At 40.8% G+C, this 18,076-nt stretch overlaps 1 protein-coding gene across 1 annotated transcript; it reads right to left on the bottom strand.

Annotated features, from left to right (window-relative positions):
- Window positions 1–2,274: 2,274 nt before the first annotated feature.
- Necap1 (NECAP endocytosis associated 1) lies at window positions 2,275–16,162 on the bottom strand. Its single transcript, XM_005378916.2, has 8 exons — window positions 15,560–16,162; window positions 9,724–9,824; window positions 9,439–9,543; window positions 8,505–8,586; window positions 7,499–7,607; window positions 6,961–7,141; window positions 4,406–4,508; window positions 2,275–4,095 (listed from the first exon to the last, which is right to left on the bottom strand). Exons 1-8 carry the CDS (start codon window positions 15,652–15,654, stop codon window positions 4,047–4,049), a joined length of 825 nt encoding a protein of 274 aa, XP_005378973.1. The 5' UTR covers window positions 15,655–16,162; the 3' UTR covers window positions 2,275–4,046.
- Between the last annotated feature and the right edge of the window lie 1,914 nt (window positions 16,163–18,076).

Genomic DNA, 18,076 nt, shown 5'->3' with positions numbered 1-18,076 from the left:
CTTCTAGATCTGATATCTGTCCTCCCACTGACTCATTTTGCTGAGTGTACTTTCAGTAAAATGGAATTTTTAATCTCCTGGATATCTGAATCGTTTCATTGATTCTGTTTATTTCCCATGTTGGGAAATTTTCCTAAGCTCTACTTTTTTTTTGTCTGTATCTGCTCTAGAGTCACTAAGCATATCTTTCATTTTGGTCACCATCTTATCTGAGAAATTATTTCTGATTTTATTCTTTGTTCATCTGCTTTGCTACTTCACTGTTACTGGAGTCCAGGTGAGTGGTTTCCAGATTGTTCCACCTCACTACCTGCTATGTTTGCCTTTGGTGAGCTGGAAGTCTAGGGTTGCATCTTGTTTATCTTCTCATTTCCTGTCTTTTTTTTAGTTTAACTCCTGGGTTGATGCTTATAAACTGGTTATGGCAAACAGCTTTACTGATAGTATTTAGAACCCTTAGGAAATGACTACTTCTCAGAGATGTCTTCCTTTTGGGTTTTGAGTCTACTGCAAGAAAATGCCTCTGCAATTTATTACAGATGAGAAGTTGCTGCCTCTTTGGCCTAGCTCCTAGTTCTTTGGCACTGGCCTATAGTATTTTTTTTATGACCCTTAAGCAATCATAGTCTTGGCATACCAAGAAGAACTACTGACTAGAACAATTATGTCACCTCAGCTAAAATAGTATAATCAGTGATAACAGCAGCATTAAACACATCCCAGAAAATAACAGTGGTAACCTTTACTTTGTCACCTTTAAAACATATGAACTAGATTTGCGGTTATATAACAAAATCTAAAACAAACCAGGAATTGTACAGAGTAAATTATCCTCAGTATGGCAAGTTTACCCTCAGGGGAGAAATTTATAAGGGATTGGGGGCTGGGGGAGGGATAGAGAAATAGAAGAGATTAGAAGCAAAGATGGAGGACAAAGGAAGATTATGCACACTTTGGGAAACTGATGAAGCCAGAAGGGAAAGAGAAAAAAGAAATAAAAAACAGAACAGAGCAAAATAACTAGAAACAATGTTCACAGTCATATAAAAACAAGATCAATAAAAAATAAAAACAAGAAAAAAATGTCCACTTCAAGACATACCTCTTCTGTCACTGGTAGCCAAAGTGGGCAGATAGAGTCCAGATCCTATCTGCTTAATCCCAGCAAGCCAGTAGCTTTATAGCAGGTAGTAGACAATCCCAACAAGCCTCTACCTTTAGTTCCACTGAAGTTCAGGCTGGTTCCTGGATGTGAGGCTGGAACCTGATTTGTTCAGCCTGCAACACTCTGTGTACCTCCTCCCAGCTTGAACTCAACTTTTAGTTTGAACTGGGTTCCTTGATTTCCCGACGACTTGAACTCGGTTCTGCCTCACACTGACACTGGCAGCCACTACATGGAGCCAGCCTGCAGCCACTCTGAGTCCCAAGCTCAGTTGTTCTCTCTCTATGATGACCACCAGCCAGTCGCCCTCTCTTGGGGGACATGAGAACCCAAAGAACTCACCAGCCAATGCAGTCCACTGCATCCCCTACCCTGTTCCACTGGTGCGTTTTTACACTGAGGCATCCAGGACCACCAGTAGTCACCATGTATCTGCAGGTTTGAGCTGCCCCTCCCAGGCAGTGACTCAGGCTCATGGTGAAAGTGCCGCCTGCCACCTCCTTCTTCATTGAAGTCTCTGTTCACTCTCCCCATGGCCTTCAATTCTTGCTTCAGATCCTTGTTAGGTCCCAAGGACCCACTTCCCTCCTTCTTCTCTTCCTCACATTGCTATATTCCACCATCTGGACACCAAATCTCAGGCTCTTTCTCTGCTGTTCACTACTCTACCATCTTCCCCGAAGTTCTGGTCAAGTGAGTTATTTTATATTTTCACACATTTACATGTTACTAACTAGCAACTTTTGTTTCAGTTTAAAGAACTTTTTTGTAAAGTAGGTTATATTATTATTCTGATTCATCTTCTGTATCACTAAATCTCTTAAGATCTTCTCTAATTTCCAGTCTATGACTCTGACTTTAATCCTATCTCTATCTTCAAATGAAATTAACTACACTAGCGAATAAATAATAAATCATTATGTACTTTAAGGGGCACTCTGTTGGTTTAAAACCATGAGCAGAAGTCCAGTCTCAATTTCTTAAAAGTCCTCTTTCTCAAAACTGAGTAATACATATATATGTCATTTTATTACCCTTTTATTGCCTGTTTGTATTGGGTCAATTAAATTTAAAAGGTAATTAAATAGACAAAAGATAAAAGAAACAGCACCTTTTTCTATATTTTAATTACCATTATTGCACCAATACAGCATCTGCTTTATATACATATACCTTAACTTCATTTTCAATTTTTCAGCAATTCAAATACATAATATATTATCATCTTGAGAATACAAAGAACACAACATGGAGGAAGATTGAGAAAAATAGGTTCCCAGTAGTCACTAGTGATTCTACAGACTTTTCTTTAGTGTTTTCTAGTGAAATTTTAAAATGTCCTGCCATGGTTCTGCAAGAATTAGAGCTGCCTGGAAGGGGAGGCAATGAAAAAAATGGACCCAAAGTTAGAAAAAGCTGAGAAGGAAATCCAGGAGAAACAATGTATTTTGAAACTAAATAGAAGGACTTACCCCCTTCAATCAGAATGTACATACTCAAATAGTTACTAAGGGAAGAAATTATATCTTTCCATTTAATCCTCCAAACAGTCCATTAACGAACAAAATAGATAGGTTAAGTTAATAATAATCCCTAAGACAGGGAACTCTCTTCACAGCACTGTAAAAGGAATGGTGGGGCAGAGGGAAAGGAAATGGTAGGGCAGCAACTTGCTTTGAAGATACTTTTGCTAGAGGGTATCAAAGCCTGAAACAAAACCTGTCGGAAAGAAAACTGTAACTCCCCAACTTCCTTCATAAATGACAATATATGTAATAGCAGCTTTCTACTGAAGAGTCAGATGGATTAGAAAAGAAATGTTTATGGAAAGAGGTCAGATACCCAGGCAGCAAGGCAATGTGGGTACTGAATGAGAGTTAAGTGCTTTCAACCTCTCTGCTCTACTGATTAGGTTAAAAACTCTAACTCTTCAATTTTAAGTCAAATGAAAGGGTGACTACAAATGAATGCTGTGCTTCCAATGCAGCAACCAGATGGTGCTGCAAGAAATTCAACACTTGTATAATTTGGAAAGCACAGCCCCTTGAGCCTCCTCCATCTGAGAAACACCCACTGCTCGAACATGTTGCACTATTCAAAAAACACCAAAGAATAGTGGCAGCGCTACCGACACAACCCTTTCATCTCAGGAAGAGACATGTAAACACTCAAGAGGGTAACGGAGCTGCGCCCAGGACTGGATGTTCACTGTTCACTGAACGGGGGAAGCCTGAAGGAGGCTGGAAACAAGAGACCCAGGACACAGAGCTTTCTCCAAACCTGCCTCTACCCATATTCTTCTCTTCTTCTTTTCTGAGACAGGTCTGACTATGTATTTTCAGGCTGGTCTTGAAGTCACTACGTAGTCCAGGCTTCAAAATTCTGACATTTGTAAATACTGACGTCAGCCTATACATTTTTAGAGTCTTGGGTTAAGGAAAAAGAAAGTTTCAAGCTTTTCTTTCCCCTGAAATTGGTGAAGAGGGCTTTACAAAGGGGTACACAGGGTCATGAGATGATTCTGAAATAAGCCCAAGAGTTCAGAAGATGGGCAAAATCTTTACAAACGTTAGAGGTCACTCCCCTCTGAAGAAGCCACTGGCCTTCTGCACCGTGCGCAGTCAGCCACAGGTATGACAAGATCCACTACCCCCTGCCAGGGTAATGAGCAGGACACAACAGAGCTTTCTTGGCCGCACAGCAAGTAACACGTAGGGGAGTGACATACATCAGCCTGAATACAATGGAGAAGCTATGAAAAAGATTGTCCATTAATTTTGGTTCTGGGGAGGAGAAAGGGTTCCTAACCTCCCTCAAAGATTGGTGCCCTCGAGGTCGTCTTTATTCTTCAAGTCTATACTTGATGTCCCACCAATGCTACTCAAAACTGGACCCAGTTGGATGGCTGCGGGGCCTGGTTTGGAACAGAACTGCAAAACAGGAAAACACAGAGAAATCCGAAGACACAATATTAAGATAACCACTATATTCCTTACCAAAGAGTTTCCGAGAAATTACATCCAGAATTCCTTAGACTATGTATCAGAAATTTTACTTACCAAGACCCAAAATCTCCCATTCACACTTCAACCTCCCAAATACTCCTCCATTTCCCTCCCAAGAACTTCAAACAACTGTATTACAATCTTCAAATCCCCCTGTCGCAGATCAAAGTTTAACACAATTGTGCAAATCTTCTCCACCCTGAATGACAATGTGCTAGTTTCCCCCACCCACTACCTGGATGCGGTACTGAAGTCTCCCCACAAGTCATTGCTTGCAGAAACTGGAGCTGGTGCTGGTGTTGTGACAGGAGCAGGAGAATCGAAATCTAAAAGGATATCTGAACACAAAATAAAAGGAGAAAAAAGAAAACAAGAAATCCTAAGCATCCCATAAACGAAAACATATACAAAAGCCTATACATAAATATCAGAGTAGCTTTATTAGTAAAAACCAAATACTGAAAATCCAGATGTCCTTCTAAGGTTGTAGTTAACCACACTTATCTGTGGTAACCCATATTATAGAATCGTACTCATAATATAAAGGAACAAACTAATGATATACTCAACAGCTTGGGTAAATCTCAGGAGAACTTCACTATGTGAAAAAAAGCAATCCCAAAAGGTTATACACTGTATGACCTCATTTACAAAACTTTCCTGAAGCAACAGTTATAATAGACTACTGGTCACAAAGTGTTAGGGATGGGGAAAGAAAACCTGGGAGGGAACAGGTGTGGCTATAAAAGGGCAAAACAAAAGATCCTTGTAGAGGAGGAACTATTCTGTAGCCTATGATGGTTGATCCATAAACACAGTGACGATAAAGGTGCATAAAACTGAAGAAAAGGGCTGGGGATATAGCTCGGTGGCATAAGCGCCTGCCTGGCCAGCGCAAGTTCCTGAGTTCGATCTCCAGTACTGCAAAAAAAAAATAAAATAAAAAAATAAAACTGAAGAAATTGTTGGGAGCAGTTGGAGCTGGAAATTGATCATATGTGTGAGGGCAGGACAGAGCCAGAGTGCCTCAAGCAGTCGAGCTACCTCAGTCTTGAGAAAAGCTTCCTGCCTGGACAATTACAGTCGCTAGTCACTAGGCAACATTACCTTTCGCGATACTAACTTTGCAAGTGTGTAAATAAACGCCCCTACTATTGTAGTTCAGTTCTCTTGTCCATCAGGTAAGAGGCCACTCCACCTGACCCCAGCTTTTGTTCCTTGTCTTTATTTTCTAAATCCTCTCCCATTTTCTCCCTGGGACCACCGAGAGACCACCGAGGCCTACAGAAATACACGCATACAAATGACAACATGTAAAACAGATGAAATCTGAGCAAGACCGGAGGATGGCTTGTCTATGTCCTACCACACTCAACAACACTTCTGTACGATGTGACCACTGAAGGAAATGTATCAGTGGACACACAGAATTTCTTTGTAACACATCTTACAACTGCATGTAAATCTACAATGAGCTCAAAAAGTTTAATTTAAAAAATAAATCTTAGGGACCAGGGATATAGCTCAGCAGCACAGCACCTGCCTGGCATGCACATGATCCTGGGTTCAATTCCTGGTTCCAAAAAAATAAAATAAATCTTAGATACTATCCCTAGAACCTTCTGGTGACACATACCAATAGAGGTAGGCTGTATTTTCATCTCAAAAGTTCTATGAAGAGAAAGCTTACCTTTAGCAATCAATTCAAAAAATGGAGAGGCTGGGGATATAGCTCAGCAGCACAAGTGCCTGCCTGGCAAGCGCAAGGTCCTGAGTTTAATTCCCGGTACAAAAAAAAAAAAAAAAAATGGCTGCATTGTCCAAGACATCAAGTTAAAGCTCCCAGTTTCTAAATCTGGTTCTCTAATCTTAGGAAAACTCCTTTAAGTTCTAATACTCTCAGCTCTCTTTGAGTTCTTTTTTCCACCACACTGAAAGGAAGAATACAAGCCTAGGTGTCTTCTTTTCTCCCAATCACTGTCCAGAAGAAATGGAACAGACTAAGAAACAGCGTTAAGGTTGAAGGCAGAGCACTAACTTAGCATGTATGAGCCCCTAGATTTAATCCTCAGACAGAGAAAGAATAAGTGAAAGGATATACAGAGAATGAGAAAGACAATAAAAGGAGGAGGCAAAGGGAAGAAGAGAAAGAATAAGTGAAAGAAAATAGAGAGAATGAGAAAGAACATAAAAGAGGGAGACGGAGGGAGAGAGAGAGGAAGAGAGAAAGAAAAAGAGAAAGAAAAAGAGAAAGAAGAGGGGCTAGGGATTTAGCTCAGCGGCACAGTGCCTGCCTGGCAAGCACAAGGTCGTGAGTTCAATTCCCGGTACCGGGGGGCGGGGGGGACACTAACTGGGTACAGTGTTCCAAGAGCCAAGCTAGGTGCTCTCAATCATTTGACCTTACCATCCTAGGACGGTTTTACATAACCATTCTGCAGATAAGAAAATGGAGAGTCAAAAAATATAAATCATATTTACCAAGTGTGTTCAGATATAAATGCTTACAGCCATGACCACAATCTGCATCCGTCTGACTCACACACCTACTAGCATCTAACTAATAAACAATGAAGGAATAATCTTCCTAACAACAACGTATTATCTGCCAAAGAACCTAGTAGGAACCATGACTCTGTTTGCCAGAAAAGCTCTGATCCCTTGCCAGAATCGTCTTGTCAACACCAAGCACCATCTCCTGGTGAAAACATCAGTACTCTCCTTGGCAAAGAGGTGTTACCCAATTAAAATCAGGACGTGATTTGCCAAAGTTGGAAGTGTTAGACTTACCTGCATCGCTACCTCCATGGTTAGACTTTGGAATGGGTGGTGGGGTGACATGATTGCTGATGGCGACTGAGGATGGTGGGGGGATAGTGACTTTGCCTCCGGGAGGCGGTGGAAGTAAGCTGAGGCCCCCAGTTCCTGCAGTCCTGGGCTTAGAAGCACCTCCTTTCTTGGTTGTAATGTTCTGCAAAAACAAGGAGGGTAAAAGAAAAGGAAAGATGTCACAGGCTTATAAAACAACAGAAAAGGCCAGGTGTGGTGGCGCACACCTGTAATCCCAGCACTTGGGAGGCTGAAGCAGGAGAATCCTTGCGAGGCCGAGACCAGCCTGGGCTACAAAGTGAGCTCAAGGCCAGTCTGAACTGCTTAGCGAGACCCTGTCTCAAAAAGACAAAAAAAAAAAAAAACAGAAAAGTAGGACAGGGATCAGCTTAGTGGTGACACTTGCTTAGCATGCACAAGGCTGGGAGTTACAGCCCCAGCATCGTACCCATAACAAAAAAATGAACAAGAAAATAAAATTTTAAAAAACCGTACTCACCCCAATACTTAACTTGATGGTCTGTCCTTCCTTGAAGCCTAGATCCAACTTGGGACGATTGTCCATTTCCTGCGATTCTTTGGAAATCTCAGTTTCCTGCTTTACCCACCTTTTGGGAAACAGTATGTGATCTTAGTTTAGGATTCCCTAAAAGCAAATTTTGACACACAAATCTGGGTACATTCAGTTTATATGATATGGGATTCCAGAAAGCAGAGTGAGAGACCATGAAGAGTGAAAAAGAAAATCTACTTAAAAAGCAAGAGGCCAATCAGGGTTCAGGCTCACTGAGGACCCACTGGGGAACCAAGCAAAATGCCCATTAGATTTGTCCTTCTGTAAAGGGGCAAAGGGTATAGGTCAGTGGTAAAGCACTTGGCTAGCATGTGCAAAGCCCTGTGTTTTATCCCCAGCAACACCAGAAAAAGAGGGCCTCTAGCCACCGACTCCCCTCCCCATGGCTGAGGGCTGCCTAGAGTGGACATTAGTGCCTTAATCCCTGCAGCTTACACTTTGTGCTAACTGAGATGCCTTCCACAAGTTGAGAGTCCTGAAGCAGAAAAGCAGAGGTGTGCCTGTGCCAGGAGGAAGCTGATGATATGCATGGTGCTGACCACCACTGCTGCAGCAAAATCAGGTGAGCTCAAGAAACACGCATAAAACTCATCAGTTCCATACACTAACAAAATTGGCGTATAACTCCCCACACACTTGCATGCAGCCTGCTGTTACGGCACGCCTCCCCCACTACCTAAAAGAATGACAAATTCTCCAGAGGCATAAACAAGCCAATGAGCAAGGTTTAAAACCATAATCAGTTCTGCAGAAAGGAAACAGGGAAATACAGAGATAAGTTAAGGAAACACAGATGAACTGGGAGATTTACATTCACCATGAGCTAGTTTACTCAATAAAGAAACCAGGGGGTAAAAGACACAGTGCCCATTCAACAGAGAAGCAGTACCCACGACATTTAACTTAGTAACAAAAGACAAGCTTTACTCACTTGAAGTGGTCTTGTAAGGAAACGTTAAAGTCGAAGGCATCTCCGCGATCCGTGAAGCCAATGCCAATAAACGCACTGCGCCCTAAGAAAAAGACGGGAACAGACAGACTAGGAAAGGTTCCCCGTAAAAATTTCTGCCCAGTGAAAATATGACAACTCCCCAACTAGATAAACATTTGTGATGGTAAAACATCTTTTTACAGCTGAGTATGGTAGTGCACTCCTATAATCCCAGCACTCTGGAGGCTGAGGCAGGAGGACTGATGTGAGTTTGAGGCCAGCCTGGGCTACATAAGTGAGTTCAAGGCTAGCCTGCACTACACAGCAAGACCCTGTCTCAAAAAGACAAAAAATATACATATTTTCATGGATCAGGAATTGGCAAGTTACATACAAACCATGGTCAAAGCCTGCCACAGGTTGTTTTTTAAATAAAGCTTTATTGACAAAGACATACCAATCTGCTTATATACTGTGTATACCTATTTTCACAGTACAGTAACAGAACTAAGTACACTAGTTTCAATATAGACTATATAACCCACAAACCTAAAATATTTATTATTTTTCTGTCTCTGGTTGCCAGCCTCTGTTATAAACTATGAACAAATGACTGAGAGTTACTGATAATTGAAGACAGTCCCACCAAAAAACACCATAAACAATAAATGAACAAAATGTCTTAATTCTTCTGACAGGCATTTGGTTTACTTAAGCTCTATCTACTAATTACCACATCTTAAACTTGTGTTCACATCTATTACAAACAACACATTAATCCTTCTCTGTCAGCAACCATAACAACTTCAGAGAAAGGGGAAGCAATTTTATTAAACAGAAATAAGAGAAATGCAATAAGGACACAATTTTATTAAAGTGCAGTACATTGACTATTTCCCTAACTCCATCCCATTCAAAATCCCAGAGCCCTTACCAGTACCATCCTGGATCCTGATTACAAAGTAACGGCTGGAATCCGTCACTGTCTCCACAGCAATACCAGGATATTGTTCTACTGGTGCCTGAGCAAAGAGCTCCCCTGACAGACAAGAAAAAGAAGCTCTCTGAGCAAAGAAAGCAAAAACTAGAATTCTAATTTTTTTTCTAAAGTTTTTCTAACAGAAACAGCTATTTCCATTCCAGTCACCAACTTGAAGGCACTTATAAAAGCATTCCAAACCAATATCCTTGATACCTTAGGCAGTCACCTGCACTTTACCTGAAACTTTATCTTCCAGTTTGATATAGGCAATCTTCCCTTTTGAGGTGATTCGGAGGCGACCAGTCCAATCAGGCTGGTCTAATTTCCAGTCAGATGCCCTAGGACAGGAAAATGGGAAGCCTCAGCCTTCAGGTGCATTTCAATGTACTAAAGCCTTCTCAGAATCATTTGCCACAGTTCCATTCCCCTGTCTGGAGTCACCCATTCTTCCTACATAGTAAATAAGAATAATTCATGGTCGCCTCATACACGTGTCACGTTACATATAGTCCAAAGCAAGTAAAAATCAAGGTTAGTAGTGGAGGACTTTAGAATCTGACAAGTATAAAAACATGTAAAAGTACAAATAAAAGAAATTTTAAGGGCTGGGGATATAGCTCAACGGCACAAGTGCCTGGCTGGCAAGCGCAACATCCTGAGTTCGATTCCCGGTACAAAAAAAAAAAAATCAGAAATTTCAAAGTAAAATTGGTTGGAGCTGGGGTATACAGTAGAGAATTTGCCTAGCATGTGTAAGGCTCTGGGTTCAATTCCTAGCACCATTAAAAAAAAAATTTTAACTAAAAATTTTAAAAATAAACTTTCTCATAATGATGCTATTTTCATACTGTACAGGACAGTCTACATAATGACGTTTTACTGAGCAGGCAATAATAAAATCTACCTACCAAATGAAATGTTCAGAGTAAAAATCACTAAACATATTATTACCTTTCACTGAATTCAATCAATATTTACAGAGATTTTGTTTTGTTTTGTTTTCAGGGCTGAGAATTCAATCCAGGGCCTTTACACTGAGCTACACTCCTGCAGCCTGTTTTTATTATTTTTATTTTTATTTTGTACGAGATTCTCCCTAAACTGCAGAGCTCTTCCTAAGCCACAGGTTCTACTCTAGACACTTCGGATACAATGGCAAACAAAACATTCTTCTACTTGTGAGGCTTACATTCCAATGGAAACAGGTAATAAAAAATAATAATAATTAACATAATTGGTATCTCAGAAGGTTATAAATACTAAGGTAAAAGGGAAATGAAGAAGCAGGTAAAGAAATGCGGGGGGCAGTAGGAGTATCGGACAGCAGCATTCAGGAAGGTCAGGGTAGGCCTCATTAGGAAGGTGAAATGTGCACAAAAATGAGGAGCAAGTGAGATGATTATCCACACATTTTCCTGAGGAAACACCTTCTCCATACAGAAAACAGCTAGTGCACACGGGGCTGAGGAGGGAGCACGCCTGGCATGTTAAGGGACATCAAGGAAATCACTGTGCTTGGAACAGAGTAAGAGACCAAGTAGCAAAGGTAACAGAGTGCCAGGCAATGCAAGGCCTTGTAGGCCATGAAAATACTTCACCCTTTCCTGAGTCAAAGGGGGGGGTAAGCAGATATGTGACCTGATCTCCCTACCATTTCTAAGGATTATTCTGTCTGCTGTATGGAAAAAAGATGTAGGGACAAGATGGCTAAGGCAGGAGGATTAGTTAGACTACCGTAGCAATCTAAGTGAGTCATGCTGATGACTTAGAAAAGACAGTACCAGAAACTGGATAGGTTCTGGATGTACGTAAGGTAAAAGCAGCAGAATTTTTTTTAATAGATTAGCTAGGTGTATGGCAGAAAAGAAAAAAGTCAAGGATGACTCCAAGGCTTTCAGCCTGACAGAAGAGTTGCCAGTAACTGAAACAAAGCCCTTAAGTGGACCATATCTAGGAAGAAAAGTCAGGGGATCAGTTCTGAATACACTGAGTTTGACAGGTCTAATGAATTTTCAAGACAAGAGGTAGGACAGGAAAGTGAACGTAAGAGATGAGAGTTCAGGAAAGACATCTGGAATGCAGACACAAATGTCCATGAAAACATTACAACACATGGAACACTTACAATCTGTGCGTACGTGAATCTGAATGAAACCTAAAACACTGCTTGTGACCAGTTTTACAAGACACTGCATTTGTGACTGCATTTGTTTTGCCAGAAGCACAAAGAGGGAAGGGCAAATTAAATTATTAATAACTCACCCCTTAAGAATCTAAGACTGATACTCACAGGCTAGAAAATTACCAATCAAGTATCTCTGAGCAAGAATGAGTTTAGTAAGATAGTAAGCAAAAGGCTGAAAGGAAAGTAAAACTAAAGCCAGCAGAGGTTTTGAACAGGATCTGTAAATAAATCCTTGTCATTCCCTTCCTTCTTCTTGATGCTCTGTTCTCAAACACCTTCAAGTACCCTGATTCTGATCCAGATCTGCAAGTCTCTACCTACTAATTTTTAAGAAGCTATTGCTTATGCTAGCCATAACACTCATGCTTACCCTAGATACAAGCCCAAGTGGACAGTTGAAAACATGAGAACAAGCCCACTGGATGTGTTTCTTCAGAGAGATTTTTTTTTTTATCTTGTGTACCTAGTGCCTAATGTTTAAAAATTTCTCAGTAACTGAATGGACACTCACAGCAACAATTTCCCTTAGCCTTGGGCCATCAGTACATCTCCCACTCCAAAATCTTGCCTGAAGAACTGTTCATTTACCTTAGCAAAAAAGCTTCATGTATGAATCATTATGAATCACAGTGAGATTCCACAGATATATTTTATTAAACCCTGACAGCAGCCATGAAAACCCTGTTTCCCCATCTCCTGAAAAAACAATACCACAGTAATAATGGTTCATTTTAAAGTTTAGTATTCTTTGTATTCCATTAACACACACTACAAAGTTTAATACTGATTAGCAAGGGGACAACAGTGATAAATTTTTTATTAGTTTTATAGATTGGAAAAATCATTTTCTACTCTTTGTAAGTTTTCTTATCAATATAAATTGTCCTCATGATCTAAAATTCTGGTTAGTGCAAGTTTAGAAAGCAGCAGTTTGGGGGACAGGGATCTAGCTCAGTGGCACAGTGCCTGCCCAGCAAGTGCAAGGTCCTAAGTTCGATTCCCAATCCAAAAAAAAAGAAAGAAATTAACAGTTTGTACTAGGCAAATCAAAGTCACTTAATCTCTTTGATCTTATTAGTCACTCAAAGGAAAGAGTCCTCTGCTTGCCAAAAATCCCAGTTCATCCTTTAATGGCAGCCTATAGAATAAATCATGTTCACAGGGGGCTTGGGATTTAGCTCAGCGGCACAGTACCTGTCTGGCAAGTGGGAGGTCATGAGTTCGATTCCCGGTACAGGAAAAAATAAAATAAAATAATGTTCACAGAATAAAATGGGTTCTGGTAAAAAGCAAGAAAGGCTAAAAAGATTTAAAAAAAAAAAAAAAACCAGATAAAAAGACAGAAAAATAACATTTATTGGCTGGGGATGTGGCTCACTGGTAGAACATTTGCCCAGCATGTCACATGAAGCTTTGAGTTCAATCCCTACTACACACACACACACACACACACACACACACACACACGGGGGTGGGTGCAGCAGGGACAGAAATAGGAAGGACAGAAGAGAAAGACATTTATCGTATGTCTACTAGGCATTATGACCATTCTTAGGAAAATTAAGTGATAGGCTCTTTAAAAGGTATTGGTTAGATCTGTTTGTTATTTGGGGGTTTTTTTTGTCTTTTTTGAAACAGGGTCTCACTATGCAGTTCAGGCTGGACTTAAGCTCACTTTGTAGTTCAGGCTGGACTTAAGCTCACTTTGTAGCTCAGGCTGGTCTCCAACTCGCAATGATCCTCAGTCTCCCAAGTGCTGGGATTACAGGCGTGCGCCATCACGCCCGGCTAGATCAGTTTTTATAGATGAAAAAACTAAAGCTCAGAAGAATTCAGTGATTTGCCAAAGGTAACCCAGTAAATAAATGAAGTCAAACTGTTCTGTTCATTTACTACACTAAAAGAGTATCTAAAAATGCCTGTTCAAAACTAAGAAATGCCAATAAGAAGTAGGGAAAACACAGGACGGTAATGGAAAAAGAATAAAAGAAAAATTAAGAACTTGCTTTAATAAGGCCAATGCACTTAATACAAAAGGCTATGAGTAAACTAGAAGTCAAAGTTGAGAGTGCAGACAAGTAAAAGAATGAGGTATTATTAAAAGCTGGAAGGGGCTGGGGATTTATGAGCAGGTTTTTTTTTTTTTTTTTTTTTTTGGAACCGAACTCAGGACCTTGCGCTTGCCAGGCAGGTGCTTTTGCCACTGAGCTAGGGGCTGGGGATTTAGCTCAGCGGCAAAAGCGCCCGCCTGGCAAGCTCAAGGTCGTGAGTTCAGTTCCCAAAAAAACAAAACAGAAAAAAAAGCTGGAAATACGTAGAAGGTTTGAAATCATGAGCTTTTTTACCTGTTTTAGCAATTTGATTGATGTTATGTAATTAGGCTGATCTGCATTATCTAATTTCTTCTCTCAGTGAACACTTAAGAGTACTCACCATGTGCCAGACAATGCGCTAGACCCGAGTGGTACAAAGTCAAAAAAGAACTCACTCTGTTCAGAGTCTGCTCAACGAAAGAGACTAAACAATCCATTACAGTACAGAATGAAGAGCACAATGACAGAGACAAGCAGAGGGGGCTACAGAAGCACACAGAGACAATTCCTAAACCAGAATGTCAGAGCTTCCCAAAAAACGTGTTGCCTAAGGTGAGTCATAATTATGTAGTGCCCATGACCAAAAAGCATTCTAGTTGCTACTCACAGTCAATTCGGGGTCTGACTGCTAGCTTTCTAAAGGTAGAACTATCTCCTTTGTCAAGAGGTACAATTCACCAGGCCTAGTGCATAGGTCTGCAAGCACAAAGATACAGATTTGTGATGAATGCGCCTCTGGTACAGGCAAAATGAACACAAGCAGAAAATAACATTTCAGCCAAGATAATGACAAATACCACAAGAAAAATCATCATGGTGATATGGGTCCAAAAGACAAATAAAAACATTATAATGTTTTAATGTATCCTACATTCTTTCATATCCAGTATACGATTTCATTTTACTCTCCCAAATCCCCTGTGAGATCCATAAGAATACGATACTAGCATTTATTTTTTTTCTATTTTACAGATGAGAAAACTAAGGCTTGGAAAGGCTGAGAACTGCTCCCACATTATACAGCTATTAAGTGGCCAGGGTTAGTCTCTTTCAATTACCAAACGTCTGTAACGTCCTCAGCTCCCTCACAGTCAAGGGATTACAAGGTTTGTTAGGCCCTGCAGAGAAAATGCGTTAGCTTCAGAGGAAATACTAAAGGAGAGGTTAAAGGGATAGTGAGGGAAAACAAAAAATACTATATAAGCAAAAAAAAAAAAAAAATAATGAAAAGAAATGTAATGAGCAACAATTGGCAAACATATAACCTTTGCCTATTGGCAAAAAAAAAAAAAAGAAGATCGAATGGTGAATGATGATATCAATGGCAAAAATGACAACAGTACAGAGAATTAAATTACATCATCCAAACAGTGACCAGCAACACAATGATTAACCAGGAGTGTGCACGAGGACTTGGAAACGGACGTGTGATGAAGACTGCAAGCTGAAGGACGTAGGGAAGAACGAAGGGAAGTGGCTGGCGAAGAAGCAGGCATGAATGGATGCGCCTGACGGGGAGCAGATGGATGTCCCCAGGGATGTGGGGGAGGAGAGGTAGGATGATGCAGAGTGGTAACAAAAATAAATAAAACAGAAGAAAAATTTCAAAGAGTGGAAACAAGGACAGCTATAGTCCAGAGTGAAAGCGAAGCAAGGAAAGAGGACTCTGAGAGAAGGGTGGCTTAGCTAGGTGACAGCCCATCGGTGGCAATGGTTGGAGCGGGCAGCATGCTACCTAAGGCGACAAGCGTCATCCCCCACGGGTGAGCGTGTGCGGCAGTCTCGGGGTTAGTACCTGTAGCCGCGGTTGGAGGCTCGGGGTGGAATCCGGTAGACGCTGACGTCCGGCTTCACACACAGCACAGACTCATACTCCAACTCAGCCGCCATCTTGGCTCCGCTCTGTGCGCCGCTGAGGGCGGGGCTTAGGGTTAGGGGCGGGGTTCCGATGCGCGATTGCTTCCTCTTCGTCACTTCCACTAGCCTTCGGTTCTGTTCCCGAGATTAACCTCCTCGGCGGCGCGGGTTTGGGGAGCCATTTTGAAACCTGGAAACCTTGGGGGCGCATGGCTCGCCATCTTGGATGATGGCAAAAGATGCCCTGCCTGTACCAGACTACATGTAATGGAAATCTGGAGAGGTGCTGAGGGAAAGCGCCATGTTGCTTCCGGAGGCAGGTCGGGGGCGGGGGGAAGTCATTAGGCGAATCCGGACCATCTTGAAAACTGGCAGAGTTTCTTCTTTTCAACCACAATATCTTGTAGTATCCTGCCATCTGTGATCCCAGACTGAGTGCCTACAGGAAATGTATGGAGGAGCTTAACTATCGGGAATCTAAACGTCCAAAATGCCCAGCCTGATTTATTGTCGATCACCTCCTCGTCTCGGATTTTCCAAGATAGCACCTGTTGAAACTGCATTTTTAGCTTGTGTTCCTTTTTTTCTTTTTCTTTTTTTTTTTTTTTTAGTTTAACGTTATGGGGCCGGGGATATGGCTCAGGGGCATAAGTGCCTGCCTGGCAAACGCGGGGTCCTGAGTTCAATTTCCCAGTACCAAAAAGAAATTAATTTAACGCTATGGAGGGAAAAGCTCAATGGGATCAGCTCAAACAAGTTTTCCTAACAAATTTGGGAAGCATAATGAACTATCTAAAGACCACTGTTTGCTCTCAGGTCTATAGTGATAAATGCTAGGGAATTATCCACAAATGTCTTCCTTGTACTCTCCAGACATGAACTTACCGCAACACTGTAACTAAAAATGACTTAATTAGCACATAGGCAAGTGGCAAAACCAAAATACAATGTAACTCATTTTAGCTCACTACACTAGTAGCAGCCTTTGTTATTTCATTATATTGACTGGTTCAATTATACCTCTTCCTTGGGAAGTGATATCTTAAAATTACAACATTTTGGAATTATATTACATATTGGAATTATATGTATTGCTGTTACAAAGGTGGAGATTTGCTACTCTCAAATATTATTGACAAAAATGTGAGTTAGTCTAGTACTTTGAGGGAAAATTTAGCAGAATTGATCAAAATAAGCTTCAATTTAAAATTTTCATCAATAGGGGCTGGGGATTTAGCTCACCAGCACAGCGCCTGCCTGGCAAGCGCAAGGTCATGAGTTCGATTCCCGGTACTGGGAAAAAAAAAACCAAGAAAAATTAATTAATTAATTTAATTAAATAAAATTTTCATCAATAGTTATTTTACAGAATATAGGCACAAAAAGTATGTACAATAATGACATGGTACTGTTTGTAATCATGAAAAAATGGAAACATCAATATCTATGAATAGGAAATAATTAATGGCATATCTATTACTATGTGATGATTTACACTAGAGGCAGAGATCACATATGAACACCAGGCCACTGAAAGAGTCACAATTAAAACAAACAACCAACTGCAAAAAAACACAGCATTATCAATTTATGCCAAAACTAAAGGAAATATTCTTTGTACATGTAAGTGCACTAAAAAATGGTCTCAAAACATATGTGCTTGGGATGAGAACAACCATTATTTTTCTACCCTATGTATTCCACTTTTTAAAACTTTATGAAGAAAAAAATAAAACTTTATGAAGAGAATATATATATATACACTTGTATGTATATATAACTAATATTTTTTTTTGTACTGGGAATTAAACTCAGGGCCTTGCACTTGCCAGGCAGGCCCTTGTGCCACTGAGCTAAACCCCCGGCCTTTTAACTAATATCTTCACAGAAAACGTGGAAAAAGGGCAAGAAAAGTGGTCTGTTTCTGACTCTGCGATCTCAGCTGAAACCTAGATGATGTGACTGTACCACACTGTTTCCCCTTTCTCCCCCTTATGTGTCAGCAGCACTGTAGGACTCTTGTTCATTTTCTTACCATTTCACATTCTTCCTATGACTCAGTTACTTCATCCCTGGGACACAATATTCAAACACCCACAATTAAGGAAGGAAATGTTATTATGGCTCACAGTTTATAGAAGTTTTGGTCTGTAGTCCCCTGGTTGCAAGACAGGGTGGCATGGCAGAGGAGAAACAGCTCATGACCTGGCAGTGGGGAGTAGAGATCAAGGAAGGAGGGACCCAGCCTCTCCAACTTTACCTCCCAATAGCACTTTTAGCTAGATGACTCCACTGATGAGTATCATACATCCAAAATCTGGTCATCTCCCAAAAGCCCTATCTATGAGTGCATGAAGCTTTGGGGAAACATCTAGATAGAAACCATAACATCCTCTCATTGTCAAATCTTGCTATCACAGAGATCTGCAAGCTCATATGATTTGCCTGACCTCTA

This window comes from Chinchilla lanigera, unplaced genomic scaffold (assembly GCF_000276665.1).
Source record: "Chinchilla lanigera isolate Chin_1 unplaced genomic scaffold, ChiLan1.0 scaffold00012, whole genome shotgun sequence".
Lineage (NCBI taxonomy): Eukaryota > Metazoa > Chordata > Mammalia > Rodentia > Chinchillidae > Chinchilla > Chinchilla lanigera.
Note: the sequence above shows the minus strand (reverse complement) of the source record. Positions and strands in the feature narration are given on the sequence as shown.